Raw genomic sequence first — 26,897 nt, 5'->3', positions numbered from 1 at the left:
TCCATTTGCAAGATCAGGGGCTTTCTATTGATTTTTATTTATAGGCTTGCTTCATTGTGTTTGCAGACCAAAGTCCTCCACACAAGATGTTTTTCCTGCTGCTGCTTTTTCTTTAAAAGGAAGTTGCTTAAATGAGAGCAAATGCGAACTGAATATAACTTGCATGCCAAAACATTTTAAATGTACTTTTATGAAAAGCTTTTGAGCTATTTTTTGTTATTGAGAGACACACAAACCACAGTCAATTGCTGTTCACAGTGTTGTGAAACATCATCATTTTGTCTCGCTATAGTCCCATGGGAGAGCTAATAGGGAAATGGGAGGTGGCGGGGGGAAGAAAAAGAAGGCTAGTTAATTTCCGAGTTGCTAAACTGCCTCAATTTCTTTACCTGACACTGAAATCTGATTACATTTCCCCCTTGTTATTTATTTTCTAGTGGAATGGAGCTGTTCTGAAGACTTTTCTCCTTTGGCTGGGGAAATAATCATGGACAATCTTCAGTCTTTGAGATGCACCATCACAGGCCTCAGAATGGTAAATGCCAAATCATTAATTTAGATCTTAAACTCCCCAAATGGTACACGGGCTGTGACATTTGCATCCAGGCCTCTTGGCAAGAACAGCCAAGTGCCATTCCTCTGACAACAACTGCCAGTTATTAAGCATAATATGTCTGGTATCCATAATCTGAAAGTCACAAAGGAATAGAGAGACAGCAGGAACTGTTTTGTAAATTGTCATGTTATGGGGAGATCAGAAAAGATTGGAATGAAAGCCGCTGCTCTCTGGATCACAGGATAATCTTAGTGCAGATCAAAGGCTCCTGAGAGATCCAATCCTGACTCCATGTCTGATGGTTAAAATAACAATTCTATCTCCTCTACCTCATTCAGGAACAAAGTCACTGATTGCAGTCTTTTCAGAAGATGTGTATTTTCATACAGATAAGAACTGGGTCAATGACGGAGAAAATCTCTCATGAATATTCACTTGGATTTTTAAGCAGGCTAACTTGAACCATATGTTTGTAACGCTTTTCTGCAGGCTTTTTGTGAACATTTGTGCAAGCAAATTTTGCTTTTGCAAATACTTGCCGAGAACAAACCTTGTTCAAAATTCACACAAATATTTGCGCTGGAACCATTCACTTGGGGCTTGATCCCGCACACACTGAAGTCAATGAGAGTCTTCACTCGGGATTGAATCAGGCCCTTAAGACAAAATAACAGCAGAGAGAAAAACAAGTTTATGCCAAAAACCCCTCGCCAGTACTCTGAAGCACAGGTGTTCGAGATCTGACTGTCTGCTTGGGTTAAAATTCTCAAATGTGTATGCCTGGAAGCATGTCTACACTGCAGGTGGAGGGATGATTGCAGCCCATGTAGGCATATGCAAGCTAACTCTAAGCTAGCAGTGAGGCTGCAGCACCACAGGCTTCAACCCAGGCTGTACAAGCCCACCTTGGTCACTTACTTAGGCAGCTAGCTGCTGGAGCGTCACTCCTATAGCCACTCATGCTAGCTAGGTCAAAGCTAGCTCAGGGGTGCCCACCCCTGCAGCAGTCACAGGTCCGATTGTAGGGTAGATAGGCAAAGAGTAAAGTGATGGGCACAATATAAAAACCTCCCAGCCAGAATAGAACAGGCATTTTTTCAGTCTGAAGAGCTTTGATTTGAAACTTTTCCAGGCTGCCGGGCCATAGCCTGTATTTCCTGCATTTGGGCTATGTTCTCAGCAAAGTACCTCAAAGTACCTTTATGTTCCTCAACGCACCTCAAAGTACCTATGTTCTCAAAGTACCTTTACTAGACATAAAAGCACCTCAGCTTGCATAGTCACTTTCAGGGGCACATGTAAACAGCAGAGCCAATTGTACGCTGTCTACACTCACACTCTCTGCCAAGGATGCCGTATCTTTAAATGAAGGGCAGGATTTTCGAAAAACACTCCTCACTGGGCTAACGCTAGTCTCATTCAAATCAATGGTAAAGCTCGATGGGAGCCGTGTTAGGTGTCTAGACGCTTCTGTCTGCATTGGCGCGCAGGCTGTGATGCAGGACTGTGGAGCTGTCCATTAATGTCAAGAATCTCCCTAAGTGATAATTGATAGTTTGTAATGTCTCTTTTGGACCCACTGTGGTCCATTAACTCAGGGATCCACCCGTACTGGGATTTTGTGGAGATCTTTGAACTATGTCTTCCAATCTCTCATGATATTCTGGTCAAAGCACCTTGGGTAGTATGTTTGGAGGAAGGTGACTCTGGGTGTGGGAACATTGTCTAGTGGTTAGAACACAGGTCTGGGCAAGCAATTGCTGATTCTGTTCCCAGCTATGTGACTGAATTTTTATGTGACTTGGGCCCAGGATCCACAAAGGAATTTAAGCTCCTAACTTCCATTGATTTTGTGGATATGGGCCTTAACCTCTGTTTCACTATGGGGGAAACAGACATAATATCTGCTACTTCATGGGGTGTTTTGAGGATTGAAAAGTGCTTGGAAATCAGCTTGATGTCCTAAATTTAAAGGTGTCTCATAAGTGTAATGTATCACTTATTTGCACTACACAGTCTCAGTCAAGAGACGATCCATTCCAGCTGAGATTGTAGTTGTCAAAATGCAGTAAATTGCAATCTGCCACACACTCAATCACTATACATTCCTTCTCCTGCCTTCCTTACCTGATGCTTTGTAGCTGAGCTATTTAAGTACTCAGCTGTACTACCTAGCTACAATGGAATGAAGTAAGGAGTGAACACCAGCCCTAGTTCTGAGTATCCTAGCTCTGGTGGTGTGACGAGGTGTAAAGGCACTCGAGCGTGTAGGGAGTTACCAGGTTCCCGCCTATCGCATGGCTGATCCAGGCAGAGTTATAAAAGGAAAGAGGAAGCTGATGCAAAGGAGACTGCCACAAAGGATGTGTCCTCTCTCCCAGTTGTGTGAGGCTGGAAATGCCTGAGGCATTTATAATTCAGTAGCTTGAGTTTATTTGCTCTAGTTTTGAATTTTGGAAACAAAACAAGTCCTGAGGAAATTGCTGTGAGTTGCAGGGGAAGGCTGGCCCAGTGACTAGGGCACTCATGTAGGAGTGGGGAGGCCTGGCTTCAGATCCCTACACTGCCACAGACTCCCTGCATGATCTTGGGCTAGTCACTTACCCTCTCTGCCCCCACTAGGACTTCCCTACCTCACAGATTTGTTGTGAGAAGCTTGCAAGGCACTTGGATACTACAGTAAATTGACCATGTAAGTACCTGAGATAGAACAAAGAAGCCTGTAGTTTCCTTCTGTGGCTGGTGAATCTGCCCACAAGCTTACAAGCGAGTTAAGGTCCTGATCCTGCCAACACATAGTGCTGGAAGTAGCTTACTACTGTGGTGTTAGTGGGACTAAACACTATTCGCAGGACTGGGTCCTAAGGACCAGAATCTGCCACCCTGATGCACCAGTAGTCCCACTGAAGTCAGTGAGCCTGATTCTCATTTATACTGAGGCCTGTTACCATTGCCAGAGCGGCATACGGACAACTTCATGCAAATGAGAATCAGTCCCCTAGGGATTCCTTGTGAAATAAGGCACTCTCCAATGTGACAGGTTTCAGAGTAACAGCCGTGTTAGTCTGTATTCGCAAAAAGAAAAGGAGGACTTGTGGCACCTTAGAGACTAACCAATTTATTTGAGCATAAGCTTTCGTGAGCTACAGCTCACTTCATCGGATGCATACTCCAATGTGAGTAAGGATATAAGGACCTCATCCTTAGTTATATTCGTAGGGCTTGTCTACACATTACCAGAGTCTGGACTACAGGGGTGTGAATTGTAGAGCAATCTAACGAGTCATGCTCTAACTGTTCCAGGTTGACTCCACCAGTGTAAACTAAAAGGTATCTAGTATACATTCATGTAATCCTGTTTGAAAGGGGACTACAGTAGAACTTCAAAGTTATGAACACCTCGGGAATGGAGGTTGTCTGTAACTCTGAAATGTTTGTAACTTTGAACAAAACGTTATGGTTGTTCTTTTAAAAGTTTACAACTGAATGTTGACTTAATAAAGTTTTGAAACTTTACTATGCAGAAGAAAAATGCTGCTTTCCCTTTATTTTTTTTAGTTATTTACATTTAACACAATACTGTGTTTGCTTTTTGTTTGTTCGTTTTGTCTCTACTGCTGCCTGATTGCATACTTCTGGTTCCAAATGAGGTGTGTGGTTGACCAGTCAGTTCGTAACTCTGGTGTTCGTAATTCTGAGGTTCTACTTTACATCAGTGTGAGCTGGATATCTTTCGGTTTTGTGCCAGCAAGGTCTACATGGAGCAGTTACAGCTCAACACGTTAGAGCACTGTACAGTTCATACCCCCATAGTCCAGATTTGTGCCATGTAGACAAGCAATGGTCAAAACAGATTGGATTAGTAAGGAATCAATCATCTTTGTACCTCTGGTTTGAACTGAACCAGAACCTATTTTCAACTTCAGAAAAGTTGTTTTAACGTTTAGTTTGTTTGCGTTTCACCTTTGCCAGCCTCAGTGCTTCCTGGGTTCCTCCAGGACCAGAGGAGAAGGACCAAAATATCACAGAGGGAGGCTGTTTCTGCAGTTTTTCCAACCTAACTAGAATGGGAAGTGCTGTAAATCTAGCAAAAACATCTGTTCTCATAGCAACTCCAGCCCAGTTTTTTAGACCAAAGAGGATGGACAGTTAGATAAGCTTTGGGTAAACTTTTTAGTATTTAAACAAAGCAGATTTCTATTGATCCCAGTCATAGGGATTACTCTACTGCTGGGAGACAAACAAACAAACAAAAAACCCCTAAAACTGTAATCATTAGTTCATTATATATTTTCATAGGCCCTGATTCTATGACCTTTAGAGTGAGTAGTACGTACATACTAATCTCTCTGATTTCACCACTTTGCCACTGACTCACTGTATAGCCCCGGGCAAGTCATTTAACTTCTCTGCACCAATTATTGAGTTCAGTGGCCCTATTAGGTATGAGTTAGGATTGTAGAACTGGCTATAAGTAATTTTAAAAGTCGCTATGATAAGGGGTTCATTAGTTGATGTTTGTATGGGGCATTGAAGAAGCAAAGTGCAAAGTATTACTGTTAATATTTTTAAGTGAAATGTTTAATAACATTTTGTTTCCATTTCAACGCATTTGCAGGGCCAAAGTTATTACGCTCGTGTCTCAGCATACAACATGAAAGGATGGGGACCTTCACAGACTACCACTCCTGCCTGTGCTTCTCCTTCTAGTAGGTTAAGATCACCATGATTGATTTATTAGAGCTACTTTATCAGAGTCTTTTTGTTTTTAAAGTGAATTTGACCCATTGTCACCCAGGAATGAAATAAATAAAATATAACTTCAAACAAAAAAAACCTGGAAAGAATTATCCTGTACTGTTTCCACTTCCACACTTTTTCCAGTCCTTTGTCAGCAGGTTGTCTCTTTAGGACCTGATCCTGTATACATATATGCACAAGAGTTAGGATTTTGATCCTTATGTCCTTTAATAGGCTTCTGTCATATTGAACTTTCTATAATGTAAGGAAAAGAGAAGATCATAGTCTGAATCTGAACTACCATCAGGAAAACATTGATAGCGCAGACAATTCTGCCCTGTGCATTGCACTGAAACAAACATTGGTGGGTCCAATCCTTTAAGATTTTGAGAGGTGTTAATTCTCCATGAAGTTAATGGACTGCTCATATAAGTAGAGATACTTATGTGCATGCATGTTCACAGTAGTAGTTAAGTAGTAGTTAAAGTGTTCCACATGTCTGAAACCCGCCTTCTTTTTAAAAATCATGGTGGGTTTGCTGAAACTCCACTGGGACCGTAATTTTTCTTTTGCAATTTTTTAATTTATCCTAATGGCATCCTATTGTTAGTCACTTTTCCTGGATTAGTATTCACTGCTGAATTGGCTAGGCACATTACAACTTCCCTTGTATTGATTAGTGTGGTGAAGGTTTTCATTTTATTGCATTCGCACTTTCTTTTATTAGGCTAATGTAACCAGTTAATAAGCTTGAATGGTAATGTGAGAACATAAAGGAAGCTGGACTGACACTAACTAGCTGAGAGTTGTGGGAAGTGGAATTTGGGTAAATGAGGCTGTTACAGTACTACTGGCTTATTCTGGACCGAATTCTGCTCTCACTTACACCAATATAAATCCAGAGTTACTCTAACAAATTGACCCCCGGTGGATTGATCGCCGCAGAGTGGGTCCACCAATAAGTGCAGACAAACCCTCAGTGTCAGTCAACAGCATAACCCTGCAGAGCAGGGAACCCCTGACAAAACAAGTGGCATTTTATACTGGAGCCCTGTATTGGACTGAGGTATTATTCTGGGAATATTGTATTGTCCCATCCTTCTGACAGTGCCTCTTTCTTTGTATTCTTGTTCAACCTTTTAAAAATACTTTGCAAGAAGGGCCTGATCCAAAGCCCACTGAAGTCAAATGAAGTCTTGTCACAGACTTCAGTGGGCTTTCCATCAGGCACTATGAACCCAAACAAGAGCTGGTCAGAAAATGGGGTTTATTTTCCTGGAGAAAGTTAAGGCTTTGCATCTAAAAGAACCTGCTTTTTTTTTTTTAACTGAAAACTTCTCCCCACAAGTACCCCCCCCACACACACACACACACACCCCCAAAAAATTGGTTTTCAAGTGAAAATTTTTGGGATTGGCTTTTTCGGTATTCCAACAAACAAACATTTTCAAGGAGAGCAGGCACATTCCAGCAAACTTTTCCTTTTATCAAAAACCCAATTTTCTGTCGAAAGCAGTTTTGATGGAAAGTTTTTGACCAGCCCCAACCAAAACCCTGTGGCCCTTCCTGCAGCCTGCCTATGCCACTCTGGCAGCATTATGGTGCTTCAGTGGCCTGGGAGAGAATGTCCCCAGTTTAGGAGCAGCCTAGGGTCGATATAAGCAAATGAACAGTGGCCTTCCTTGTGGGCCCTGTTGCTCTGGAGGATCACGGGTGGGAAAGGAAGTGCTCATAGAGCTCGGTGCTGCAGGGACACAAAGTTGCAGAGCAGCCATAGGCAGCCCCAGTTAAGTAAGAATTAAGGCCACTTTGTCCCCACAGCTTCTGAGAATCTAGGTGGAGTAAAGCCACCTTTCCCCTACCTCCTCCCAGTCAATGTCTTCTATGACAATGGTGCCACGGCTGCAGGTGGGGCACTCGTGGCAGGCTGCAGTGTTATTTTTAGAAGAGTCAGGCATGGCAACAGTAGAAAGAGACCAGTCATCGCCCATGATACATATGGAAATTTACGCACGGCCCCCGTGTGTCAAAGAACAGTGTTTCAACAAGACCATTGGCATACGTTTTCTTCGGGGAACACGGTACTATTAAGCAGGCCCAGATCCCGTTGTATAGCTGGCCATTATGGTGTATTTTCATTGTTATGTGTCCTCAATGACACACGCTCAAGCTTGAGTGAGACTCTGTTAGCCTAAGTTTCAACTCTTTTTATGAGGTAACGTTAACGTCAGAATTTCAGCTTGCTAAATAGCAACATGCTATTTATTCATTGGTCCACTTACAGTCAGCAGGACTTATTCTAGTGAGAAGGTCTTTATCCAGGGGACTGCCTTTACCACTGGGTTTGAAAGCTAGCAAAGCAAGTACTCAGCAAGAGCAGTGTGCCCCTGGAATGACACTGGTGTAACCGAGCAGAATTTGGCCCTAAGCTACGAACTAAAGTTAGATTCTTTAACACTCTATAAAATGGTCTATAATGACCGCCAGAAAAATATGCTAGTGCAGAGTTTCTCAACCTTTCTGATCCCAGAGACCAGCTTGCTGCCTGTGCCAGGGATATCTCAGAGACTGGCACCGGCCCGTGGACCGGTCGCTGAGAATCAATGTGTTAGGGGAATTAAAGATCCAGGGTTCAAGCTTGACTCCCATTCCACCCCCCAAGGCACCGAGGGATTGCAAAGTCAATTAATCTTCTTGGCTGGAGATTCTCCTGGCATGGGGGACTCATTGAGTGCTGGCTTCTAACCCCTCTCCCTCCCCCCACCCCCAACCCCCCGCCCCAGCTCCAGTGAATGTATTCGAGGAAAACTTCGGCAATAAAAGAGGTATGGCCAGAATGCTGCTCTGCTCTGGCCATCCCCAGCTGGCAGATGTCCCTCTGAAGGCCAAACCAAGCTGTTCTAAATGACACCAGCTTCCAGCCGGCCCCAGGATCCGCGAGCAGCAAATGGTTCCTATGTGTCTCCCCACATACCTGCACCCAGTGGATACCGAATATAGCTAAGAATTGATCTCCCAGTGTTGACCTACAAAAGTTATTGCTTTTGACATCCACCAGAATATCTGACATAAAGGATACTTCTCTACAGCTGTTACTTCCATAGACTATAGGAGTAGCCACTGTCCACTACATCCACCCATATGTGGGGCTTGTTATCTTTGTAGCAAGTCAAGGCTAAAACACATTTAGGGCTCTGGCATGTTGAGTCTCTGGGAAGGAATATGTCACTCTCAACTTAAATTAGTACTGTATGTTCAGCAAGTGAGTAGTTAGCTGGTGGCGCATGTCTTCTGTGCCCGCTGAGAAGAGAAGAAGGAATCTGTTGATGCACTGACATGCCAAGGGCACGCTTTTATTTGTGAAACCGGGGTGTGTAGGTCTTTTTTTATTTTATTTCATTTTATTTTTGTAAATAAAAGAAGTGTGAATATAACATTTTAAATTATCTGAAATCATGGCTCGCCTGGATTTTATGAACTCAGTTGATTTTCTCATGCCCATGACAAAGAATTTGTGATGGAAGGTTTTAGTAAGGCTGAGATTTTAGCTAGCAAACCAGGAACAGGTTTTCAAAAGTGCTGAGCCCAGCAAGCAAGGATGTTCCAATGGTTTGGGCACCATCAGGAGACCTGGGTTCGATTCTCTGCTCCACAACAGATTTCCCATGTGACCTTGGGCACGTCACTTAGTCTCTCTCTGTGTCTCAGCACCCCATCTGTAAAATGGGATAAAGGATAATTATATTAACAATTGTGAGACATTCAGAGGCTATGGTAAACCCCATTTTCTGACCAGCTATGGCAGTGGGGGGCATATAGGTACCTCAGCTAGATGTTTCTGGCAGTAATTGTCACAACAGAAGCTGCTGGGAGCTGATTTCTTTAGAATCTCTTGCCCTATATTGCTATTATTATATTATCTATTTTGCAGGGGGAGAGGAAGCTTATAGTGTAGGCAGTGCCATTCCATCCCATGTGCATATATGCAAATCCCCCCCCCCAACAGCCAGGAAACATGAGGAGCAAGAAAACATTTTAGAGCCCTCTTCTCCTCCTTTACATTTCCATCTGTTTATTTCTTTTGTTCAACAGACTGGAAAGACTGCGATGGCAGAGAACCTAGGCACTGGGGACATACCGAAGCCCTGGAACGTCTCCTTCAGCAGGTTCGAGCGGCTCATCAGCATTACAGTTGCCGAGGTAAGGATAAAAAAATCTGTGGTAGGGCACCAGTCAAAGCCTCTGTGGCGCCTGTAATTTTAGCAGTTTCCTAACTGGGTCATACCTTCTCATTCATCAGGAAAAGAAAGATATTAATATTGGCCCATCTGGAATCACTTGAGCGTACTATCTTGCTCTTAACCCTTGCAATAAGTCAGATGCAAACATGTGAAAGCAAGCATGCATCCCTGCTCTCATTTAATTGTTCTTCCCTGAAAATTGTTTTCATGCAGGGATCCAAGAAAAAGCTTCAAGGATCTCTCTTTCTATTCTCCGCCCCCTACCCCAATAATTTTTTTTTAACTATTTTGGATCAACAGAGAGGACTTGGCCGCCTCCAGATGGGAGACACTATGTACTCTAGCAGAGATGGTGCCAATGGAATGAAAAATTGTTGTACTAACCAGTGTGAGGGCAAGACTGCTACGTTTTTTTTTTAACGTAACAACCCAAAACGGGGAGAGGGTTCGAATCTCAGCCAGTTCTGCGCTCTTCATTCATGGGAACCAGACTGTGCCTTTGATAGCTCAAGAGTCAAAGCAGCAGCCTGGGATACTTTTTAAAGCTGTTTAAAAGTCTCTCTTCTATATCGACTGTTGAAATGTTCCTATTTATTTTTTAAATCCGATTTCTAACTGGAATAAAGCTTGGAATTTGGTTTTAACTGAAGAAATCAAACTGCTGTGAAGTTGTCATTTTCCCCTGCTGTTTTACTTATCATATTCCAAGCTGCATCAAATGATTCACATTCACAGAAGTGCTTAAGACTGAACATGAAAGATGCAGCCTTAGTTCTCTGAGTGCAAATATGCCATAATCATGATGATCAAGGGTCTGCCACAGTCCTATTGTAACTATGGCAACTTAATTCAGCAAGGCTATTTGGAAATTGAAAAGAAATATTGCAAGAAAATAGAATGTTTCTCCAATGAAGAGTCACAAAAACACCATCGTTTGTAGAGGATTTTGGAAGTGAGCTGCAGACTGCATATTCTGACTCTTAAATAGCTGGCTTCATATAGGACTATGAGAGGAGCTGTTTTGCATGAGACTGTCTCCCCTCTCTGAGCAATAGCAGATGTCCAGGGTCTTTCAGGTCAACTTCTCAGTGGAGGAGAAATAAATGATACAGAGTCCGGGTATATTCTAAGTGTAGCTTATTTTATTTGCACACACACCAGTCCTGGAGCAGAAGTGGTCACAAACTGCATGCAGGGCAAGCCATTCTTTCAGGAATCTCAGCCCTAAGCCAATGCCAAGTTCCTAGGGAACACCTCTGCCTCAAGAATTGACTCCAATTGGAGATCAAGGCAGAAAGCAAATTCGGCTGCTGCTTTCGCAACTCCCATTTCTGTTCCTTGCCTAGAAAAACTAATAATAATACAGTGAGTTTTCCCAAGGCTGAGCATTTTCTTGCATGCTAAGAAAAAGAATTTGGAAGACTCTCTGGAACAGTACCATCTGGCAGCACCCGCCATGGCACACATTCTTACTTTGGATCATATAAAAATTCTCAATCGCTTGTGTTGTAGCAAAGCATCACATATTGGATGAATGAGAATTGTAACATGATAAAAGAGCCTTTGGAGACTTGCCTAAGCTGTGTAACTGGTGTCAGCCCCTTCCATTTCAATATTTTTATGAAATTAGAGGCGCCTGGAAACTGTTTGCATTGAAGTACAGTGGGGGGAGGGAACTGCAAGGTCACTTTTGCTCTGCAATTTGCAGCTGGGAGTTGTCAAGCTGAACGGAAAGCCAGGTTTGTAGCAGGAGAAGGGTTGCCTAGTGGGTGGATCACGGACTGGAAGGAAGGACCTCATGACTCCTGTCCACTGAGAACTGGCTTTCATAATAGTTTTCATCAATCTAACACTTTGCAAAGACTGAGCCAGCCCCTCAGCTGGAGTAAATCAGCACAGCTCCACTGATCTCAATGGAGCCACAGTGATTTACACCAACTGAGGAGCCGGCCCATTATTTAGTTAGGCCTCACAACACGTCCAACAGCGTGTAAGTAAATGTTGTTATGTCATTATACAGAGGAAGTGACTGAGGCTCAGAGAGGTGAAGTGGCTATGAGTTAGTGTCACAACCCTGGTCTCCTGACACTCAGTCTTATGTCAAATCCACTAGGCCACACAGCGCTCTTCAGGTTAAACCTTTAAATCTGAGGGTCAGAGTTTCAGCCAGTGTAAATCAGCATAGGTATATTGACTTCAATAAAGCTTTGTTGATTTATGTCCGCTGAGGATGTGGCCCTCTGAGTCTGTTTCTGCAGCATAGCTGAAAAATAGGACAGAATTTGCTCTCAGACCATCTTTACCTGTGTAACTCCATTGGTTTAAGTGAGAGCAGAATCAGGCCCAGTGTTTAGTAGAAATTAAGACTAGACAGTAGTAGAAGTAGGATTTTAACACAGGCCTCCCTGGCCTCCAGCCTTGTGCTCAATTCACTAGACCATGCTGCCTTGGTGAATGACCATCAGTAACAGATCCATGACTGTGTAGATCCCACTGACCAAAATCTCCCTATATAAGGGGAACTCTAAGGGCAGCAGCTGCGTTAGTGCTCCAGCATGATAAAGGAGGAGTAAATTCCCCAGTCTCCACAAAGAGCTCTGCACAAAGCCTGGTTGTCAGGCTTTGCACGAAAGCCTGGAATTTGGCCTGGTGTGTAAAAAGCTCACAAAAGCACCAGGAAGAATACATTGGAATGTACAGTGAGTTTAAGAGCTTTTGGAATTAGATCAGCTGTTGCTTTTGAACCTGCTCTGTGATATGATGAAATCTCCTAGGGAATTGCTTAGGAAGCTTTGCTTTCATATGTTTAATCTTCTGGAAAATCCTGATGATTACAAACAACAAAGTCATCCATTTGTCTTCATAATACCATGCTACAGAATAGCGTAACCAAGTTACTACAATTACATATGTCCTGGCAATACTTCAGTTGTACTTTTAAGTGCTTTTTTTAATGTAGGATCATTGATTCCAAACAAATTCTGTGCAGGAAGAAGTAATTGTGTGGTGCTTTGTTACAAGAGAAACCCTTGTCTTCACTGAAATGCTTTCCAAATATTTTCTTTCTGGGACCTAGTTGTAAATATATTTTACTGGACAAGTCAGAGGTTAATTTTTAAAAATATTTTAGTAGTAATTTCTTTCATAAGCAGCAGAACCCATTCTTTTCATTTAGCAAAGGGGTGGGAGGGGGCCCTGATTTCATAGTGCATCATATTTTAAAAGTTTTTAGCTTGAACTAAATGTTTAGCGTGAATATGAAATACCAGGCCTGAGGGGGCTTTCATAATGCCATGGGTTGAAAACAACGCACAAAACTATCCATAGATTATAAAGCCAGAAGAGACCATGATGACCATCCAGTCTGAACTTCTGTTATAACTCAGGCCAGAGAACCTCACTCAGTCATTTCTGCACCAAGCCCATAACTTCTCTTTGAGTTAGAGCATCTCTTGTAGAAAGACATCCAGTCTTGTTACAAAGGCTTGAGGTGATGGAGAAGCCACCACATTCTTAGGCAAGTTGTTCCAGTGGTTAATTGCTCTCACTGTTAAAAATGTACGCCTTTTTTTCTAGTCTGAATTTGTCTCGCTTCAGCTTCCAGCCACTGGATCCATTTTCACACAGGGTGAATTTCAGCCCCATGTGCCAAGTCAGCACAAAGGCTAGGCACTGCTTATGCCCTCAAACAGGGGTAAGTGGGCTCTGAGTCCTGAATAGGACTTGTGCTGACCCGCTTTATGGTTGAATTTCACTCTGAATTAATATAACTTCTATGGAAACCCCTGGCCTCATTGGGTTGGAGTCTCCTCTAATAACAATCTGACGCTGGTGTAATTCCATCAACATCAAAGGAGTTACTTCTCATTTACACCAGTTGTGAGAGAGGTACTTGCTTCTGCAGTGATGGGATGATAGACAAGCAGACCCTTTCCATCCAAATGTTCTTCCTTGTCAGGAAAACAGAAGAGACAAAGTAACAGAGATTCTTTTAGAGACTGGTGCCATGATTATTGTACACTGGAAGCCTGGGTGCAGTTTTGCTCTTATCCCTTCACAACTCTATGTGTGTTGCTTTTTTTAAATATCAGTTGCATTTTCCATTATTTAGTGGACAGCAAAGAAACAGTTAGACATCCTGCCTAAAGAAAGAGAAACTGCCCCGTTATAAATTTACATTGGTGGTTAATTGCTTAGCACAATCCAAGTTTAAATGTTTCTGATCTCAATCTAATCACTAGCAATTCCCTAATTTCTGCCAGTAAATGTTTGTGCTAAGGCTTTTGTTAAGTGAGCTCATAGCGTGGTTGTCTTATCATTTATTAATGTTGACTTGCTCTGCTGCTACTGATATTTTACTAGTAGGGGCACTCCATGTTATTTATTAGTTAATTAAATAACAGACTATTAAAATTCCATTTCCTCTGGATTCAAATTATCCTCTAATCCCAGCTCCACATTGCTGGCTTCTACTTACAGAAGATTGTAAAACAAAAGCGAACAACAATGTGGGAAAGTTTACAGTCTTTTATGTAGCTTTACATTATTTCTTTTGCTGTTGGCATCTAAGAAGCTGTGGACTGAATCCAAACCACTGAATAGCCCAATAGCATGTGTGCTCACTTTAAATGTTCCCTATTATTTCAGTGCTATAATCTCTGGGCATTTTATGTGGAGTTATGTTGCTTTGCCTGTAGCAACTCAGCTCCCGCATACACAGGAGAGAATCTAATTTACATAATTAGGATGGAAATGGTATTGCTAAACTGGTTTTAGTCAAGGAGGAAAGGAAGCATGATCCATGAGCTTTAACACAGTGTTTGGTTTACATTATGGAGATACACTGACATACACTCACTTGGCAGTAATAATGATCCATGAGAATGTTTTCCAAGTACTGTCGTTCTCCAGGGGGCGGGGAGAAGGCAGAACCAGTATTTGAAGGATGTAAACACTGAAGAAGGAGTCAGGGGTGTTACTTAGAGTAATGGGGTAAAATTAAGGAAAAGTAATTTGAAGATGAACGTTGGAGAAAGGATCTAGAGAGGGCATGAGAGAAGGAATAGCCCTAGTTAAGGCACTGGCATGGGAGACAGGCTTCAATGCCTGGCTTTCCTTGAGCCACTCATTTAATCTCTCTCTGCCTCAGTTTCTCATTCTCTGTAAATCAGGGATAATAATCCTTCCTTTGTCTTGACTCTGTAGATTGTAAACTCTTTGGGGCTAGAACCAACTCTTAATTGCAGTGCCGAGCAAGTTTGGGCCTCTAGTTGCTACTGCAATACAAAGAATAAGAAAACATTACATTATGGGAGACCTAGTTGTGAAATTATTGCTCAGATTATTCGTCACCTATCTTCCCTCCACCTGTTGCCTCTTGTCTCTAAGACTGTAGGCTGAGATGTTTAAAAGCAACTTAATGTCGGCCTAACTCTGCTGTCACTGATTTCAATGGGAGCCGTGATACACTAATGCTGAGTCGAGCCGGTTGGGAATTTTTCAACGACGCATTTTTTTCTGGTCAGAAAATGCCAAATTTGTCAAAACTGAAACTTTTTGCAGAAACGTATAGGTGTTGATGAAATGTTTGTCAGGAAGTTTTCTCAGGCCCATGTTGGAATTTCTGGTCAAAATGGGAGAGTGAGAAGAGGGGTTGGCGGAAGGAAGGAGAGAGAGCGAGGGATGAACAAGCCTACCCTTGAATAGCCATTAACTCAGTGGTTAGGGACTTAGCTGGGATGTGGGAGTCCCGGGTTCAAATTCCTGCTCAAAATCAGGCAGAAGAGACAGCAAAAATAAATGCAAAAGCCTCAATTTTTTTCACACAGCGGAATTCTTGTTTTCCAGCCAACCCTAATACTGGCTATTTTTGAAAACCCCATCCATAAATTCTTTGGAGACGAGATTGTTTTACAGTGTGGGACAGATTTTGCTACCTGTACTCATGGTGAGTAGCAGCTTACTACCGATGTAGTCCCATTCAAATCAATGAGAATACTTGTGTAGAAAACAGCTACTCAGCATAAGTAAAGGGGGCAGTATCTGGCCCTGTGTCTTTGCAGAGCCTGGCCCAATGGAGGTATGATCTGATTGAGGTCTCTATGCACTAATAAAATACAATTAGTAAATAATAAATAATGATAAAAGGAATAATCTTCCAAGGGAAGAACTTAGCTTGAGACATCTAAAACTAGACCAGACAAAGCACTAGAGACAATACAATTGAGAAGAGTTTTGCACTGGAAAGAGTATGGATTTGATGACCTAATAAGTTTTTCCCATCTCTGAACTGTATCATTGCATAATAAATTCACCTCACTTGTTCTCTTTGTGTTTGCTGTTCGGCAGAGCAATAATTATGCTAACAATGTATCTTCTTTCTGTGGTCTTCAATGTGCAAATTACGGTGCAAATTTATTCATCATTTTAAAATATGTTGAGTATTTCCACAGATGGGGTATTGACAGGAACAAATTTAAATGTTCAGACTTAGAACTTGTTAAGGAGCCACAGTCAGACACCTTCTATTGAGCATTAGAGGCACGAGGAAAATATGTTACCCTGAGAATATCCAAGGAGACTGATTAGCAACATGCAACAAACAGTTTTCGGCAAAGAGCTGGCAGGATAATAAGCTTTTCCAAAACAGAAAGGTTAACCTACAGATGTATTGGAGGTTCAGTCCAGATGCTTATCCAGACTTCATCTAATCAATGAGAACATCTTGGCCTTTTAAAACTGAACTGTAATTTCACACAATTACCCTTCTTTCTTTCCAGATCAGCCAGAAATACCATGAGACTTGTCTCTCTCGGACTGGTTCTCCTCTCTTTGACGCCAGTGTTAAATAGAAGTGACTCCGTTGAAGTCAATGGAGTTTCATCAGTGTAAAACCGGTTTTGAAAGCCTGCTCCTCTTGAGAGCTGCATGTAAAAAACTATACACCAAAAGCGATTTGCAAAGCACAACAGTGACTTTTACTGGTTGTACAAAACCTGTGCACAGTGCTGCAAGTTCTTGAGTGCTATTTACTGGCACATCCTCTAAAAACTATTTACATATATCTTTTGTAGAGCACTCTCATAACAGTTCCCCCCAACTCCCATTGGGAGTCTTTTTATTGGCTTCAAAGGAAATCGGATCAGGCCCTCAGAACACTATTTTAGCAGAGACTCAAGAAAGCTAAAAGCGATGTAACCAATAAAACATTAACCAAATTTTTTAGAACCTCTGAAAAGGGTGATTTCTTCTGTTATCAGATCTGATCCACCCATCACACGTTTACAGTCAGACACACAGTAAGGTAGATTTACACCTCAGCTTGCCACGAACTAAGTATTCATGTAGACACTTACGCTGTCTTATTTAATCTTTTATTGATGTCACCAAAATGTTAATGTCTGACATTGCTTTTGTAAGTCTCATCCCTCCTTTCTAAGTGTTTAAAACCAAAACAAGGAGATCAATTGTTCCATTACTAGGAGCTTGAGAGTATAGATGGGCTCAAGTCACAAAATTTGGAACATGACTTCAAGCATCATAAAATTCAAGGGCATTCAGATCTGGAGCTTTGTTTCCATCCATTATAATTATAGGGACCATTTGCAAAATTCAGAACCAGATTTTGAATGGCATAAAGCTCAAGATCCAAGACATTGATTCAGGCCTGTCCTTGCTTGGGAGCAAACTAACAAGATTTTTTTCCAGATTTCATTTGCATTAGGAGATCATTTTAATCTTCCTGATCACCGACAGCATGAACACGTAAGGAAAAGGGGTGCATTCTTGAAATGCTTGTCTGTGGATAGGCATAAACATACTGAAAGTAATGAGATGGGAAGACACAAATTTTCTTTATATTTTACTGTAACCTTAAAGTCACACTCTGATTTTTTTGTTGGTTTTTATTTTCCATTTTAGAAAGTTCTAAACTACAGAATGCTGGTCGCAAGCAATCAGTCTCCAGGAGCCTGAAGCATCTTTTCCATTCTTCAAACAAGTTTGTGAAGACTCTGAAACGGTTTGTCATATATTTCATTTTCCCAAAATGCCAATTTAGCTACAAATGGGAGCTTAGACACCCAAAAGACCGCAACTCAGACATAGCTATGGACACGTTCTCCTGTGGCTTAAATTGCCGTAAATCAGACATAACCGTGGTGAAGTCCATGAAGGTATAAAAAACAGGGGTGGCTGAGTGGAAAATGAGGCTCATTGAGCCTGAGCCAGCACCCACTGAAGTCAATGGGAATCTTGCCATTGTCTTGCTGGCGGCGGACTTATAACATCATGGAACTTTGCACGCAAAACCACAATGCTGTGATTTAAATGTTTTTGACATGCTGGTTTTGTTGCTGCTCAGTAGTGGAATTTCGTTTGTTTATGACATAAAATGTAGGGTGTTGACAGCCTGCTTACGTATATTTATAATACCCCTTCACCAGCAAGCAACCCACCTGAGAGGTCCCTAATATTTTTAGCTAGTTCTGCGACCTTGGTGACCCAGGCAGCACTGAGCCTTGATGGTTTGGTTTCAGTAAATGAAAGTTGCCCACACTGGATTATTACTTCTTTCATCACCAAGAGCGTTCCGTTTGCTTTTTCTTCTTTGTGTTTTGATAAGAGTTTTGATTCTTCCAAAAGTGCTCTCTGGGGTCTTTAAATTCCCTAAAGCGACTGGTTTATGTCACTAATTACAAGAGTAAATATTGAAAGGAATGATTTCTATGACCAGTTTTGCAGATATGCTGGCCAAATTATACCCTGGAACATTTATGTAAATCCATAATAGCCCTGTTGATTTGAGTGGATTTACTCCAGATTTACACTGGTGTAGAAATGAGCAGAACTTGACCCATTATTTGTACCAAATACTAACATTTCATGATTTCAGAAAACATAATGACCCCAATCATCCACTATTTACTCAGGCAAAAATCCCGCTGAAATGGATGTCAACGGGTTGTTTTACTTGAGCAAGCCGTGCAGATCAGAGTCCTAGATAACGACATTGTGGTAGTTTCTTTTGTTTGGAGCAATACATTTCCTGTGACCATTTTGCAGGAATCACTGGCTGAAGTTCTATGGCCTGTGTTACGCAAGAGGTCAGACTAGATTATCAAAAGTGTCCCTTCTGACCTTAGAATCTATGGAGCTATGTGTCTTTGCCTATCCAGGACACTTGGTGCTGATTTAGACAGCTATTGAGACTCTGATTGCTCACTTTCTTGTTTGTCTTTCTTCCTTTCAGTGGACTCTACATAGCTGTCATATTTTATTACAAAGACAACCTGTTAGTAACCAATGAAGATCAAATCCCAATTGTGGAAATTGATGACTCTCACACCAGTTCCATTATGCAGGATTTTCTGTGGTTCACAAAGGTAACAGGCATCTAATTTCATATAGTGACTCTCAATGAGTGGTCTGTACCAGAAATTGCTCCAACCTTAGTATATTTCTGGAACAAAACATGACAGGAGTGAAGAAGCTAAGTGATGAAGCACAGTCAGGGCCAGCTCTAGGTTTTTTGTCGCCCCACGGAAAAAAATTTCCACCCCAAGCTCAGGTGGGGCTGGGGCTCGCGGGTGGCGCTGGAAGCGGAGGGAGTGATGTCACCTTCTCCCAGCGCCTGCAGGGGCTTTGCCCCCTCCCCCGCCCGGCCGCGCAGAGAAGCCCCGATATAAGGGGTGGCACAAGGCAGCGCAGCAGCCAGGGCGCAGATGAGGGGGCGCAGCCCCGGCTCCCCGGCAGGACTCGCCCTCTCCTCCCCAGGTAGCGGCAGGGCCCTGGCAGCTCAGCATCCCAGGGCTGGGGCTTCCCCTTCCCTCTGCGGCCGGGGGCGTGGCACCCTCACTCCGTCTAAGGGGCGCAGCTCCGAGAGCACAACTGCCCCAAAAAGAAAAGGTGGCCGGAAGGCCGCCCCTGGAAATGTGCCGCCCTAAGCACATGCTTGCTTTGCTGGTGCCTAGAGCCGGCCCTGAGCACGGTACTTTTTGCTTGGGTTAATTATTTTTCCTTCTAACATTTTTAAGGGATAAATCCTGCCTAACCCATTGATGGGCATGGAAGGCACTGGCCAAAGCAGAATTCATTCACTGAGATGTCTAATCCCACATGACCCGATTTCCAGTTACTGTTATTTAAGGGCTTCTGGGGAAAGAAGGAAGGAGTTAAAGAACATTAACCACTGACCAGAAGTTTCAAGGGCTGGTGTTTTGATTGTCCAGGATTAAAGACATCTTCACATTATTTTTTAACCCAAGTGGACACTGAATCAATCTTACATGAAAATCCACAGATGAACCGGGATAGGTGCATGCTGTTTATGAAATGCTCGCTCTCTCTGTAGCTAGATATGGGATCTTTTTCTAAGGCGCGCTCTCTCTTTCTCTCCAGTCAGTAACTCTCTGCTTTAGTACCACCCACAGAAACTCAAAATGAACAATAGCTACTGATTTTTCCAAAGCCAAATATGCTTTTATTTTTGCTGCCGGCTTTTCAAGCACTGAGAACAAAGGGGATTGAACTGTGACATATATTTTGCAGCTGTCTTGTATGTGGGATGATATCAGATGGCTGAGGCAGAATATGTCCATATCCATGTCCTCATCAACAGCACTTCAAGCCAGGCAAAAGATGGTCTCAGCAACTGCACAGTTACAGGTTAGTTGCACTGCATATTTTCAGTCGTTAATTTCATTCATGGTCTCTGAGGAAAGGTGCTACCAGCTGTTCTCTGCCTTAGCATTCCCCACGGGCTCGTCCTTGGGAGTAGTATTACCATCTGCTGTGAAGTGAGCTGCTGCACCTATATCTCCTGCTGGAAAAGAGTGGTCAGGTAAAAAGTAAACCCTAGGAAGCGAGGGGGAAGGAGAAACAATGACAGAAGAAGAAACAAACATAATGCAGCAAATAAATATCCCAAATACGTCCAAGATTTTGCAGGTCGGGGACACACAGAAAGAGAGCAGCAATCATAACCCTGAGATATATTACTCAAAGGCCAAGATGCCTCATATGGAAAAGACCTTTATATTACCGTTATTTGTATTACTGTAGCACTTATAGGCCTCAAGCAAGATTAGAGCCCCTTTGTGGAAGGTGCTGGGCACACACACAGGAAGAGACAGCCCCTGCCCCAGAGAACTTGTAGTCAAAAATGACATGGCAGACAAAAGTTTGGGTGCATTATTATACTCATTTACAGACACAAATCCCATCACATGTCAATGGAAGCCCACAGTTACATATGAAGTCTGTGGTGGCAATTGAATTTAGCTCTCCAGAGTCACAGGTCAGTGGTGTAACCACAAGACCATCCTTCCTGGCTATAGGCTTACAGAATTGAATAGAGATTGTCAAAGAAAAATTGATCAGACACATTAATAACACTTCCTTTTCCCCACCTTTGATGTGATTTGTGTATGTAGACTGTAAACTCTCTGGGGAGGGCGGAGTGTCATGCGTACATAGGGTGCCTAACACAATGGGGCCCCTTTCTCAGTTGTGGTCTTTAGATGCAAATAATTATTGATAATGATAATAATCCTAGATCTCAGGAAACTGCATGGTGAAATAAATGACTTACCTGGGGCCTTTATACACCAGAGCTGTCAATCTATCTGAGTATTTCTATGCCCCCCCATCCCAATCACCAGGACATTAGAATTATCAGGGTTGGAAGGGACCTCAGGAGGTCATCTAGTCCAACCCCCTGCTCAAAGCAGGACCAATCCCCAACTAAATCAAACATTAATGTATTTAGTTCATTTTACAGATAGGGAAACTGAGGCACAGAGGGGTTTTGGTTTTGGTTTTTTTGTTTTTTTTTAAATGACTTGCTCAAAGTTACCCAGAAAATCTAGAGCAGAGCCATGGAGGGAACCCAGCTTGCCTGAGTCCCAGCTGGTGTGTCACTACAAGACCACTCTTATTCCTATTCCAAATCACGTCAAAAACGGAGTTTTATGGTATCCATGATATTCTGGCACCTAGTGACAAACTAGCGATGTGGGCATATTAGGAATATCTTTATATTAGTTTTTTATTTATCTACAATGAAAGCTGTGCCCGAGACCAGCCTTCCCAGGCAGCCACCTGTCTTGGGAGGTAGACCCAAAATATCTGCAAATGTCTGGAGTACACGTCTGCTCCCTCTTAGGCTATGACTGCACCAATCGAGGAGGGGATGTGAGCCCCAGCTCAAGTTGAAAACTTGCAGGAGCTCTCATCAAGCTACTGTGCTAAAAATAGCCATGGCGATGTGAGTGGCAGGATGGGCTAGCCACACCGAGTATGTACCTGTTCGTGACCCTAGGTGTGTACTCAGGAAAGCCAGCCTGTTCTGCAGCTCATGCCCCCACAGCTACTATGTTAGGTCGATGAGAGCTAGCACGAGTATGTCTCCTTGAGCTGGGACCGCCCTGCATCCCCCCAGCTTGAAGTGTAGACATACCCCTTATTATAGAACCACCTATTTTAAGCAATAGATGCTTGTCAGAGCTTTGAGTGGTCACTTCACAGATTTCACCATATTTGCTGAATGCCTCCATATAGAGCGGCGAGCTTGGTTTCTGTGGCACACATTCCTATGCTGAGCTGAGTTTAATTTTGCCTGCGCAGATTGTCTTTAACAGACCATTGTTGTTAATACTCTTTGTAAATGTACAGAGACTGTATTTTGAGATACCCAAGATATTGGGCACATTGCATTCGATTTGCTAGCAGCAGTTATAAGAGAAGAGCTGGAAGCATAGAAAGATGGTGTGTTTGTCCCTGTGGTATACTGCTCTGGTGGTTTTTTTGGCAAATTTATCATCCTAAACATTTGTTCTATCAGTTTGGTCCCCTGATGAACATAGGACTGTCACCAATCTGCCAGCCTTTAGCCGTATGTGCTCTAATGGAATCTACCCATGAAGGGTCTCAATAAAGTTTATACAGTTGAATAAACTTTATTGAGGCTGTTTAACAGACTGACTCCATAGGAACTTAGGACAGAGTGGGAGAAATCAGTGACAACACAGCTGGTAAGGGACTGGATCAGTGGACTCAAAGAGACTGGGGATTGTAATTTTGCCTGCTGCTACCATTAGACAACTAGAGCAAACAAAACATAAGTGATAGAATGCCACGCCGCAGGGGGAGGCTCAAAAATGTTTTTTGCTTGTGTACTAGCAATATGTTCTTGAGTCATCATAGGCTCTTCCATTCTGTCTGCTGGAATTCAGTTCAGAATCTAGTGCTGTCAATAATCCCATTACAACAGGTTTAATTAAAAATGGCAAATATATGACCAGCTTCTGGCTAGTGTACTGTCTCCCATCCCCTTCCTAGACACATATGCCAGTACGTACTGCAAAATCTACCCCCTGCCATGCTGGTAGGGTTAGGAGGCTAATCTTTACAGGCAGCAAAAAAGAAGAGCATGTGGCAACATAGCCTTCTCCAGTATGCCCTAGAGAGGGCTACATAAAACTAAAATAGCTACTTAAAGCTACTTATAAATGACAGCCACTGTACTGACTACCTTGAGTGCTTAGTTTATAAACAATTTAATAATACAGATTATAAGTAAATAGTGCCTGCTAAGTGCAGATAAATCAACTCAGGGTAATCTATCAGTGCAGAATGTCATTAAGTTAAAGTACAGCTACATACTTTCCTATATGTACAATGTGCTACATTGTCAATTGAGTTTTTCCTTTTAAACAATCTCCACCCCTTACCAGCTTACTGTAGATCTCTTGAAAACTCCGAAAGTCATGAGCATATTTTAAATGTTAGGCATTTTTCTTTAAGACATCTGGGAACCTCTTCAGTGGCTGGTCACTGAAGTCAGTGTGCTCACATCAACAAGCTGATTCTTCCTATGTGGGGAAAGGGATTTTGACAGAGGTTAGTTTTGTTCTTTTTAATAAATTTATTTAATCTTCAGATATTTTGCCAGAAAAATTTTGGCCTGGCAGATTGTTAGGGTCTCTGCTGTTTTTGTCTAGCACATTTTTGGTTTTCAAAATAAAAGGGGCGGATCAATACCTCTCAAAAGTCCCTCTTGTCAAGAGACATCACTCATTTTAGTCCCAGATTTACCTGACCTGCATTCCGCACATATTTGGTGTCCCCTCACTTTTACTGCTGGAAATAAATTACATCAGAAAAAATAATGAACCTGAATTTATAGAAAGTGACTGACCCTAAAGGAGGGAGTTCAACAGCATTTTAAGTTTCCAGAATCAGTCATTTTGGTGTCCCTTGTACAGCGTCTTTGACACCCATTGTATCCCACAATCAGACCTGGATAGGTTGGAATGTGTATGCAGATCTTCAGTCAATATAAATCAGCTTGATTCCATTGAAGTAAATGGGAGCAGAGTTAGGCCAACACTGAGTGCTTTTGAAAATCCCACCCTATATTCACAGACCTTGATGCAACTAGAAAAAAAAATTCTGCCCTAGGTTGTGTATGTCATTGCAATTTGGACTTTTAAAAAGACCTTTTGTCATAATGATCAGATTGATATTTACCAGTAACCTCTGTCTACACCAGCTGAGGAATTGCCCCCAAATTCTACAATGCAATTCTCACACATGCAACCCAGGGCAGAATTTTTCTCTGATTGCTCTGAATGATGTTGGACATAGGGTTGAAATAGCAGAAGTGCTTTGCATTGGCCTAACCAGCTCCTCCTGAGGTCAGTGGCAAAACACTCATTGAGTTCAGTGGGAACAGAGCTAGGCCTACGCCAGAAATGTCACCCTCCTGATGTGTAATGGCTAATATTGTCCTTTGTAATCTGCTTCCTTTCTAGAACTTGCTGGGAACTCACAACTTAGGCAGAGTTTATTACGAGCCGATCAAGGACAGACATGGCAATATCCTGATAGTTACGATAAGAGAAGTAGAGACTCTCTATTCATTTTTTAATGGCAAATGGATGCAAATATCCAAGCTACAAAGCCAGAGAAAATCCCTTTCAACTCCCGAGGAGCCAACGGCATTAGACATCTTGCTCATAACAATCCAGGTAGCACTTTTATTAATTTTTAAAAGCCTGTGACTGTGAGCATGCTTTATGGAAAAGTCTTACAGGTTTTAGACCCTGATCCAATGCCCATTACAATGCATGGAAAGGCTCCCATTGAGAGTAAAGTCTTCCATTGCCTTCAGTGGGCATTGGATTGAGCTCTTAATATGAATAAAACTAATAAGATTCTATAGAAATGACTTTAAAGACCTATAGTATATAAAGGAGACTGATATATTTTCTGTAGGTTTTTGGAACCATGCTGTAGAATTGTATAGCAAGGGATGTAATTCTCTCTTATAGAATGGCTCTGAACAGCTATAGAGAAGCTGCCATTTTCTATTATAGACTATATGATTTTTCCATCAGAGATTGATCACTAAAACCAGGTTTTATTTTTGAACCCAGACAAACTCAAGTTTCTGGGAGTTGCTGAGGGCCCTCAACTCCCAATGAAATCAGCTCCCATTGAATTATCTACAGACCATATCCTCCCATCTGTTTTTACGTCAAATTCCCAGTGGACTTCAGTGGTGGAATGACGCCAAGATATTGGAGTGATCCTGCAAGGTGAAGAGCACCCCCAACTCCCATTTAACATCTGTGAGTTGCAGGTGCTCTGTACCTTGCAGAACTGTGTCTATTAAAGTCACATCCTTCTGTTGTCTCATGCACATAACTCATATTGAAGTCAAGAGAAGTTGTGTGTAAGTGACAGCAGGATATATCCTACAGAACGATTTATCAATATCTCTTCTCTCTAAACCTAGGGATCACCTCCTCATTGGAAATACTTCCAGACAAGTTATTGTCTTAGCTCTGTCTTGGGTCACTTCAGCTAGATATTGACTACTGTGGCTAATTGTGATTTATGGTCATTTTCTTGGGTGGTGACTGTGTGCTTTTGTGCACCAGAAGCTGATGGGTAATCATACATACACATTGCAAGGTTTGGGGTAAATTAAAAGATTTCCAAATGACAATAAAATATACTTGATCTGGTGCTCGACGTACTATATAAAATATGTCTCACAGGTGCAAAAAAATCCCAATCTGGGCAAAAGTTTTATATCAGGAAACACAAAATACAGGTCCGATCAGGTTTCCACAGAGATCCTAGTGGAAAAATTTCCCCCTAATGGTTTGCACATTCCTGTGTAATGCCCTCCCTTTCTTGTATTACATGTTGAATCATCAGGCGGGTATTTTGTTCATGAAGTGCTCATGAAAATGAAGATCTAATTGCACTAGTTAGAGCCAAGCATAGCACTGGCAAATAATGTGATGGTTCCAAGGGTGAAGGCAGAGGGCCAGGTGGCTTAATCCTTACTCATTGCAGAGGGACACATTACTCAGGATGGCCGTCAACTTCATTTATTAAGGTAATCTTTGGGGAATGCTATACATAGCCCGGTTAATGTCTGCTAGCTACAGTGAAGAGAACATCGGTGCCAGTCCTTTCCAGGCTCTTTTTGATGGTAAAGTTCATTGTGTTGAAAATGTAGTGATTCATTTGACAATACATTTTACTTTGGTACTATACTTGACAACCTGGTGCACACAGAAAACTCCTCATTGATGTTAGTAACTGTAGAAGGAGTTCACTGGCGACTTACACTGTGCATAAAAGAGCCCGGAGCACAGATCAGAGAGGAGAATTTTGCTTTAGGACTGCAACATGCTTCTTATTTTTGGATAGTTATTGTTTTACAGCTGACTCCTACAAGGTGCTGAGCACTCTGAGCACCTGATCCACCAAAACATTTAAGCACATGCTTAACTTTAAGCACGAGTAGCCTCAGTGCATCAAGCTTAACATTCCTAACTGCAAGAGGATTGTGGCTGTGCCGAGAGTTAAGCATGTGCTTACATGTTTTTCTGGGTTCAGGACACTCTTAAAGCAAAAGACCTGCTATAAAAGCATTAGCAGATCTCTCTTCTTATCTGGGGGAAAACGGGCATTTATATGTAGGAATGTTTCTGTTCGAACAGGAAACACTTTTCTACCACAAAAGAAGCCAGCAGCGCCTCCCTCCTGGCTTGTATCTGGGTTACCTGAAACTCTGCAGCTCTGTAGATCAAATCAAAGTCCTTGTACTGCAAAAGCTGCCCAACATTCTGTGTCATGTTAAAATCCGAGACAACAGCAATGTTTCCAAGTAAGTGATTTTTTTTTAAATACTCATTAGTTTAAGACAGTTGATCAAACTTGGAAACTCAGGTGCCAAGTGTGTGAAAATATGTTCGGTTTATGTGGCACCAAATATGAAATCTACCATATAAATAGAAAGAAAAGGAGGACTTGTGGCACCTTAGAGACTAACCAATTTA

General features: G+C 42.2%; 1 protein-coding gene across 4 annotated transcripts in view; it reads left to right on the top strand.

Annotated features, from left to right (window-relative positions):
* The window catches only part of ANKFN1 (ankyrin repeat and fibronectin type III domain containing 1), a 302,026-nt gene that overhangs the window by 251,118 nt on the left and 24,011 nt on the right, over window positions 1-26,897 (top strand). For all 4 annotated transcript variants that reach the window (XM_048818066.2, XM_075119245.1, XM_075119244.1 and 1 more), the window contains 8 exons: window positions 438-535; window positions 5,175-5,265; window positions 9,389-9,496; window positions 17,458-17,557; window positions 18,788-18,920; window positions 20,086-20,202; window positions 24,351-24,566; window positions 26,559-26,725. In XM_048818066.2, the coding sequence (XP_048674023.1) occupies window positions 438-535; window positions 5,175-5,265; window positions 9,389-9,496; window positions 17,458-17,557; window positions 18,788-18,920; window positions 20,086-20,202; window positions 24,351-24,566; window positions 26,559-26,725 (1,030 nt within the window). The remainder of the gene's footprint in view (window positions 1-437; window positions 536-5,174; window positions 5,266-9,388; window positions 9,497-17,457; window positions 17,558-18,787; window positions 18,921-20,085; window positions 20,203-24,350; window positions 24,567-26,558; window positions 26,726-26,897) is intronic.

The sequence above is a fragment of the Caretta caretta genome, chromosome 14 (genome assembly GCF_965140235.1).
Source record: "Caretta caretta isolate rCarCar2 chromosome 14, rCarCar1.hap1, whole genome shotgun sequence".
NCBI classification, from domain to species: domain Eukaryota; kingdom Metazoa; phylum Chordata; order Testudines; family Cheloniidae; genus Caretta; species Caretta caretta.
Note: the sequence above shows the minus strand (reverse complement) of the source record. Positions and strands in the feature narration are given on the sequence as shown.